We start from the raw sequence: 8,723 nt of genomic DNA, 5'->3' as shown, positions 1-8,723 counted from the left end.
AACCAAAAGAAGGGAGGTTTGGATTAGGAGAAAGCTTTGCAGTGAGAGTTCTGAGAAAATGGATTATATTGCCCAGAGAAATTATGGATGTGCCTCCAACATTCAAGTCTAACAGAAAGTGTTCCTGCTTACAGCGGAGATGTATTTAAGTGAGTTTTAAATAAAAGTTGAAGTTGTGAAACTGAAGACATTGTTTAGCTCTATGAAGGACTCAGCACTGTTTTGCGATTTCCTTTGTCAGGCTCTCAGGTCTGGAGATGTAGATGAAACAACTTGAATGAGTCAGAAAGAAAAGAGTAAATGTTATTTTGCTGTCTTGGCTTACATTGCTTAAGACTGATCTCAAGTTAATTTATCCCAGGTAATGGAGGGACAATTCAAGAGATATGACAACGTTCGAAAAAGCTGTTGAGGTCTTCCCTAAATTATCGTTTATTGCTGCTGTAGATGCGCCGGCATTTTATTAAGAACGGCTAAATTCCATTCTTTACTGCCCTGCCATGGGTGTTTGCTTCTGAGAGTTCCATGTGACTCGAAAGAATGCCCTAAAAGCACCGGAGAGCACATCTCGGATAGAACCGCCTTGGTGTCGAATTGATGCCGAGCTTGTGCTGCCGCTGTTTGCAGTGGAGGAGAGACCCCGGCGGCGGCGCAGCCCCGAGCCCCGCCCAAAGCCGGGCTCCCTTGAGCGCGGCCATCGGGCGGCTGCAGTGTCGTGGCGGCGCCTCCGGGTGTCGCTGTTGGCCGCCGCCGAGCGGCGCTGGAGCCGCGGCCGCCGCAGCGTCCTGCCCCCGCAGGCTGCTCGCTCGCCCGGCGCCGGCCACGGCGGCAGCGGCCCCGACACCACCGGCAGCAGCAGCGGAAGCGGCGGCGCTTGTCGGCGCTTGTCGGGGAGCAGCGGCGTCCGAGGCGGCCCGAGCGGGCTGGCTGCGCTGCGGCGGCCCGTGCGCTGTGTGAGAGCGAGAGCGGCTGGAAGGGAGGCAGGGCAGCGGCAGGAGCCCGGCAGGAGCGCGGCGAGCTGTGGCGAGAGAGAATGGCGGTGAGGCGGCGGCAGAGGCGCGGGCCGGGCGGCGGGCGAGCGCTGCTGGGCGCGGTGCTTTGGTGCGTGTGGTGGCGGGCGGCGGCCGAGCGGGTCCGCTACGCCATCCCCGAGGAGCTGGGCAGAGGCTCGCTGGTGGGGCCGCTGGCGCGGGACCTGGGGCTCAGCGCGGACGAGCTGCCGGCGCGGAGGCTGCGGCTGAGCGAGGAGAAGCAATACTTCACTGTGAATGAGGAGAACGGGAACCTGTACGTGAACGAGAGGCTGGACCGGGAGGAGATGTGCGGCGAGTCGGCGACCTGCTCCGTCAGCTTCGAGGTGCTGGTGCACAACCCGCTGAACATTTTCCACATCGAGGTGGCGATCGAGGACGTGAATGACAACTCCCCGACCTTCAGCAAGGCTTCTCTTGACCTCGAGATCGGTGAATGGACGCTTCCCGGTGCTCGTTTTCCGCTGGAAATGGCCCGGGACTCGGATGTGGGTAGGAACTCGTTGCTGACTTACCAGCTCACCAGCAACCCCTCCTTGGCATTGGCCGTGAGAGAGAACCCAGACGGAAGTAAGCAGCCAGAACTGGTGCTGGAGAGAGCTTTGGACAGGGAGAAGCAGAGCTCCTTTGAGTTGGTGCTGACAGCGGTTGATGGCGGGGATCCCGCGAGATCCGGGACAGTTCAGATTCGGGTCAACGTGACGGACTTAAATGACAATCCGCCCGTGTTCAGCAAAAGCATCTACGAGGCGCGAGTGGCGGAGAATCTTCCCTTGGGGTCGCTGGTGCTTCGGGTGGTGGCCACGGATGCCGACGCCGGCTCCAACGGAAGGGTTTTCTATTCATTCGGCAATGTCCCGGACAGCATCCGCGCTTTGTTCAGAATCGACAACAACAGCGGTGAGGTCAGGACGGCGGGTGCCCTTGATTTCGAGGAAAGGAATAAATACGTCTTCGGCCTGGAGGCGAGAGACGGCGGCGGGTTAACGACTCACTGCAAGGCTCAAATAGAGATCACGGACGAGAATGACAACGCCCCGGAAATCACGCTGCTCTCGCTGTCGAGCCCAGTTCCCGAGGACGCCCCGACTGGTACCGTGGTGGCCCTGCTGAAAGCGCGGGACAGAGACTCGGGCGAGAACGGTCAGGTGTCGTGCGAGCTCTTGGGCGAGGCGCCGCTGTCGATCGTGGCGTCGCCGGGCGGCTCGTACAAGGTGGTGACGGCGAGCGCGCTGGACCGCGAGCAGGCGTCCGAGCACCGCGTGACGGTGGTGGCCCGGGACCGGGGCAGGCCGGCGCTGCGGAGCAGCACGGAGCTGGTGCTGGAGGTGTCGGACGTGAACGACAACGCGCCGGTGTTCGAGGAGGCGGCGTACAGCGCGTACGTGGCGGAGAACAACGCGGCGGGCGCGCTGGTGGTGCGCGTGCAGGCGCGGGACGCGGACGCGGGCGCCAACGGGCGCGTGAGCTACTGGCTGGCGGGCGGCAGCGCGGGCGCGGCGGGCGCGGCGCCGCCGGTGTCGGTGGAGGCGCGGAGCGGCGCGCTGTACGCGCAGCGCTCCTTGGACTACGAGCAGTGCCGCGAGTTCGCGGTGGCGGTGCGGGCGCAGGACGGCGGCTCGCCGGCGCGCAGCTCCACGGCCACGGTGCGCGTCTTCGTGCTGGACCGCAACGACAACGCGCCGCGGGTGCTCTGGCCGGCGGCGGCGGGCGCGGGGGCCGCCGCGGCGCCGGGAGAGGCGGCGGGGGCTCCTCCTCCGTTCGAGGTGGTTCCGCGTTCGGCCGAGGCCGGGTACCTGGTGGCCAAGGTGGTGGCGGTGGACGCGGACGCGGGGCGCAACGCGTGGCTGTCGTACGAGCTGGTGCAGGCGTCGGAGCCGGCGCTGTTCCGCGTGGGGCCGCACAGCGGCGAGGTGCGCACGGCGCGCGCCGTGTCCGAGCGGGACGCGGCCAAGCAGCGTGTGGTGGCCGTGGTGAAGGACCACGGGCAGCCGGCGCTGTCGGCCACGGCCACGCTGCACGTGGTGCTGGCCGAGAGCTTGCAGGAGGCGCTGCCGGAGCTGAGCGAGCGGGCGGCGGGCGGCGAGGCGGCGGCGGCGGCGGCCGAGCTGCAGTTCTACCTGGTGCTGGCGCTGGCGCTGCTGTCGGCGCTGCTGGTGCTGAGCGTGGCGCTCTTGGTGCTGGCGCGGCTGCGCCGGGCCGGGCCGCCCGCCGTGCTGCGCTGCCTGGGCGCGCAGCGCTTCTCGGTGGCCGGCGCCGCCTTCCCGGCCGACTTCTGCGAGGGCACCTTGCCCTACTCCTACAACCTGTGCGTGGCGGCGCCGGCCCGCGCCGTGCCCGAGGCCGCTTGGCCGCCGCCGCCGCCGGCGGTGCCCATCCTGTCGGCGGAGGAGCTTCTGGGCGGGGATTCCTGCGAGAAGCCGAGCCCGAACAGCGGCGCCGTTGTGGGAGAGGTGCCGGTCGAATCTGACCTACCGCAGGTTTGTAAGGCCGTATGCTTTCTTTCCTACCGTTTACCTCCTAAGAGCGCGCAGCAGTCTATTCATGATCTTTATTTCTCATTTGGGACTGCTCATACTGGACTCTGTTTCAATGATTGTCTATAAGCATCCAAACCCGTGTATCTTAGCAGACGGCTTTGTGAACGGGCACTTATCAGTTGCTGGTGAGACTTAGGGTCGGTGGATTCGCTCTTACCTTTCAGCTTATGCAGAGTAAAATCTTTCCGCATTGGTGGTGGTCTGATTTACGTTGTCCTTTCCTTCATTTTCCACTTAGAACAGGCAAGCAGAGACGGCAGGTTTTCTTTCATCCTCTTGTGAGCTTTCGTTGTCGAAACTTTTTGTCTGAAACTTTTTGTCTTTTGTAATGATGAAGGCAAATTTTTAGCGTGTAGGACGAGATTCACTTATTGACCCTCGATATTTAAGGGTTTTTTTCCTAAGCTCTCCTTCTTGAATCGCCCCTGAGTAACAGTTGTAGAAAAAAAAACCACTTTATGCAGTGCTCTTTTGGTGTTTCACTCTGAATGGAAGGTGCATATCCATGACTGAGTGTGAACGTGAGAGGTCTTTTCTTTATAATGGATGCTCCTTTTCTTCTCCGTCCCCTCGTATATCTTTTGAGGGAAAGTAGCTTCATAAATGCCAGGTTTTCATGAACAATTGAAATAAGCAGGGTCCGTGTCAATTCCTGTTTTTTCACACGTGTAGGGGAGGGTTTCGTCATTCAACTCGTATTTTGGAAATATTTCGTGTTTACCATAGCTCTTCTATTGTATTATCGTACCTTCAGGCTCACTTGGAAAATTTTGTGTAAAAACTAGGTTTGTCTGAACTGATCGGTGTTACCAAAGTTGCAGGCGGATCTTACACCATACAATAAGATCTGCTAATTCTACATGATGGGCTCAGAATAACGGAGCGGGTGTTTCCTCCTTCCTAATCTTTATTTCCCGAAGCGGAGTACTGAGACTGATGGCTGCTGAGTGAGATTCCGTTGATAAATGGCTCTTTTCTACTGTACTCGAAAGCGAACATACGTGTGTCTCTCTAATGGAAGTTCAGCGGTGTTCGATCCCATGCTTTGCTGAGAGGCGGCTGGAGAAATGCCAGCTTTAGTCCCGCTGGACTGGACACAAGGTTTCGGTGGCGACTGTCCCCTCCCCGCGAGCTGCCGGTGTGCAGGGGGACAGCGCCGGGCAGCGCTGGGTGCCTGCAGTGCCGGGAGGAGGCTGCGGGCGCCGCTGTTGACCGAGAGGAGCGAGAGGAAGCTCGGAGCGCTCCCGGCAGCCCCGCCCGCTGCGGATCGGCTCGATCACTGCTCGCTCACTGTCAGGCTCGGCGGCGGTCGTGCGGTCTGCGACAGTCCCTGCAGTGCGGAGCCGTCTTGCAGAGAGGCGGAGAGGCCGGCGAGAGCAGCCGAGAGGGGCGAGTAGGAGCTTGAGCGAAAAGCGGTGGAACGGTACCCCGGCGGAGATGTGCGCGGCGGGGAGGCGCTGGGGCCGGCGGCAGCGAGCTCTGCTCTGGGCCGTCCTGCTGGCGGCGTGGGAGGCGGCGTGGGGGCAGCTGCGCTACTCGGTGCCCGAGGAGATGCCCAAGGGCTCCTTCGTGGGCGACGTGGCCAAGGACCTGGGGCTGCACCTGCCGGAGTTTCGTGACCGGGGCATCCGTGTTGTCTCTGAAGGCAGTACACAGTATTTCACTCTGCACGGGAAGACGGGCCATTTAGTGACGGCGGAGAGGATCGACAGGGAACAGCTGTGTGAGAGTGTGCAGCAATGCGTGCTGCGCTGTGAGCTGATAGTGGAGGGGGAAATGAAGTTCTATGAAATAGAAGTGGAAATCACGGACATTAACGACAACGCCCCCAGCTTCAAGGAAACTGAGCTAGAGGAGAAAATGAGCGAGACAACAGCCCCGGGGTCCCGGTTCCCCCTGCCAGACGCTCATGACCCGGACTCGGGCCGGAATTCCCTGCAGAGCTACGAGCTGAGCGGCGACGAGCACTTCTCGCTGGCCGTGCAGACGGGCCCCGGCGGCGATCAGCGTCCCGAGCTGGTGCTGGCGAAGGCGCTGGACCGGGAGGAGGCGGCGTTTCACGAGCTGGTGCTGAGGGCGAGTGACGGCGGCGATCCGGCGCGGACGGGCACGGCTCGGATCCGAGTGACGGTGCTGGACGCGAACGACAACGCGCCCGTGTTCAGCCAGGCGGAGTACACGGTGCGTGTGCCCGAGGACGTGCCCGTGGGCTCCGTGCTCGTCACCGTCACGGCCACGGACACCGACGAGGGGCTGAACGGGAATCTGAAATACTCGTTAAAGAAAATCACAGCAAAAGCATCGAAGATATTTCATCTGGACTCAGAGACGGGTGCAATCACTCTCTTGCGGACCTTGGACTTCGAGGAAGGCAACGCTTACGAGCTGGAGGTGCAGGCAAGGGATGGCGGAGGCCTTTTTGACACGGCCAAAGTCACGATCACGGTCATAGACGTAAACGATAACTCACCAGTGATTTTGGTACGGTCAGCACTGAGTGAGATCTCTGAGGACGCCCCATCGGGGACAGTGGTTGCCCTGCTGCACGTGCAAGACCGGGACTCGGGAGCGAACGGCGAGGTGCGCTGCTCGCTCGAAAAGGACGTCCCGTTCCGCCTGCAGAGCTCACACGGCAGCTACTACAGCGTGGTGACAGCGAGCGAGCTGGACCGAGAGCAGGTGTCGGAGTACAACGTGACGGTGCGGGCGGCCGACGGCGGGTCTCCGGCTCTGCAGAGCAGCGCGGTGCTGGCGCTGCGGGTGCTGGACGTGAACGACAACGCGCCGGTGTTCTCGGAGGAGCGCTACAGCGCGCGGCTGTCGGAGAACAACGCGGCGGGCGCGCTGGTGCTGACGGTGCGCGCCACGGACGCGGACTGGGGGCAGAACGCGCGCGTGCGGTACCGGCTGTCGGAGGGGCGGGTGCGGGGCGCGCCGCTGTCGTCGTACGTGTCGGTGCAGGCGGAGACGGGCGCGCTGTACGCGCTGCGCTCCTTGGACTACGAGCAGGTGCGCGAGCTGGAGCTGTGGGTGCGTGCGGAGGACGGCGGCGCGCCGGCGCTGAGCAGCAACGTGTCGGTGCGGCTGCAGATCGTGGACGAGAACGACAACGCGCCGCAGGTGCTGTACCCGCCGGCGGGCGGAGCGGCGGGCGCGGGCGGGGCGCGGTCGGGCGTGGAGCTGGCGCCGCGCTGGTCGGAGCCCGGCGCGCTGGTGGCCAAGGTGGTGGCGGTGGACGCGGACGCGGGCCAGAACGCGTGGCTGTCGTACGAGCTGGCCAAGGCCACGGAGCCGGGGCTGTTCCGCGTGGGGCTGCACAGCGGCGAGGTGCGCACGGCGCGCTCGCCGCTGGCCCGCGACGCGGCGCGCCAGAGCCTGGTGGTGGTGGTGAAGGACCACGGGCGGCCGGCGCTGTCGGCCACGGCCACGCTGAGCGTGGTGCTGGCCGAGAGCGTGGCCGAGCTGCTGGCCGAGCTGGGCAGCGCGGCCGAGGCGGCGGCGGCGCCGGGCGAGGCGGCGGGCGGCCTGACGCGCTGGCTGGTGCTGGCCGTGGCCGCCGTGTCGTGCCTCTTCGTGGCCTTCCTGCTGCTGCTGCTGGCGCTGCGCCTGCGCCGCTGGCGCCGCCGGCACCTGCTGCCGCCCGACGGCGGCGCCTTGCGCGGCGTGCCCGTCTCGCACTTCGTGGGCATCGACGGCGTGCGCGCCTTCCTGCAGTCCTACTCGCACGACGTGTCGCTCACGGCCGACTCGCGCAAGAGCCAGCTGCGCTTCTCGGCCGCCACCTGCTGCGACACCCTCCCGGCCCGGCCGCTGCCCGACGAGCCCGCACCGCTGCTCGGGGACGAGGATGTGGCCGCCGCCCTCCCCAAGGATCCGTCCGCTCCCTCGGTGAGTTCCTGGTGCTAAAGTTTTCGTGCGACGCTTCCTTCTGCTCTTTCCCTGGTCGGTGTCTAACATACGGAAGAGTTGTAGAGATTGAAGGCAAGGCCCTGAACACGGGCATGCTGTGTCCTGGTGCTTCTTGCTGCGGGGAGATGGATATGGGGTCGGTGTTCAGCCTTAAATTTAGTAGGCACGGTCGGATACGGGAGCTTGCTCTTCGCTTGGGGTTTTTTATTCAGGTTTCTATCAAGTTTCCTTTTTTTTTTCCCCTCTGGGAAGTGCAATTCCTCTCAGCATTCCATGTTCTCACTGGATGTCTTTCATTACATGCAAATCGAGATTACACTGTACAGGGTCAGGTGTTTCACCGACAGCACATTTTCATGAGGAGATTGAAGTTCTTTTGCAACCACACTTTGCGTCTCCGTATGTAACGTTACTTTATGCTTTAAACATGCAGAATCATGTATATTCAAATTTAGCCATGGGCAGAAGTAGGATGAGTATTTATTGTGGTGACTGGGTCTTTAGTAGAGCTGTGTATAGCTTATACTCTTGCAGGTATTTAATTTTATTTAGTAGCTGCCATTTCCTTTGGGTATCAGTGATCTGACAGATCACTGACACTGCTCTCAGACAGTGAGAAGTCCTGTGCGCCGCTTTTCTTTTAAAAGGAGACTGACTGCACAAATAGATTTCCTGTTGCCTAATACTTGGGCAGGGTGAAAAGTCTCTTTTTGCAGATATAGGGAAGTTCAAAGTTTGCTGCGATTTTATTTTATACTAAAGGTGTAAAGATGGTGTAGAAATTCGGTTTTTCCTAGTTGTTATATGAGACCCGTCATCGTGGTTCCTTGCATTTTTCCTTTTTTACTGTACAAAGAAATTAGATTGAGGACCTGTGTGCATAGTCTTTGTGTGAGCTCCTGTGCGAGAGTTTTGTGGACCTTTTGCTCCCTAGATACCCTTCTCCTGTTCTTACTACTCTTGGGGTAATATGAAATGTCTGACTATCGAACCTTGCATGGAAATTCAACTTCCCTTCCTGGTAAATGTACATGGCCTGATGGTGCTGGACAATAAAGATGTTGTAGCTGGCAGCTGAGGTTTGATTACATGATTTTGCAAATTTCGAGGGCCAGAGAACTCCGTGCACTTTGTGCAGGGCTGGAGACAAAAGTCCTGTGGCCTGAGTGTGGAGGTCTGTTAAACAGGAGAGTCATTATTTGCTCTTTTCCCTGTGCAGTGTTCAGCCTTCGTTTTGTACAAC

General features: G+C 60.8%; 2 protein-coding genes across 2 annotated transcripts in view; both read left to right on the top strand.

Annotated features, from left to right (window-relative positions):
• LOC310914956 (uncharacterized protein) overlaps window positions 1-8,723 on the top strand; it is a gene marked incomplete at its 5' end in the record, with an annotated part of 94,619 nt that overhangs the window by 31,939 nt on the left and 53,957 nt on the right.
• On the top strand, window positions 829-4,976 carry LOC310914946 (protocadherin gamma-B5-like; the record flags this gene model as incomplete). The annotated part of the gene is made up of 2 exons (XM_083871463.1): window positions 829-3,511; window positions 4,593-4,976. The coding sequence occupies exons 1-2, from the start codon at window positions 1,034-1,036 to the stop codon at window positions 4,974-4,976; spliced, it is 2,862 nt and encodes a 953-aa protein (XP_083727589.1). The 5' UTR covers window positions 829-1,033.

This window comes from Zosterops lateralis (assembly GCF_965231275.1).
Source record: "Zosterops lateralis genome assembly, chromosome: 14".
Lineage (NCBI taxonomy): Eukaryota > Metazoa > Chordata > Aves > Passeriformes > Zosteropidae > Zosterops > Zosterops lateralis.
The sequence above is the reverse complement of the archived record's forward strand: the minus strand, read 5'-3'. Positions and strand labels throughout refer to the sequence as shown.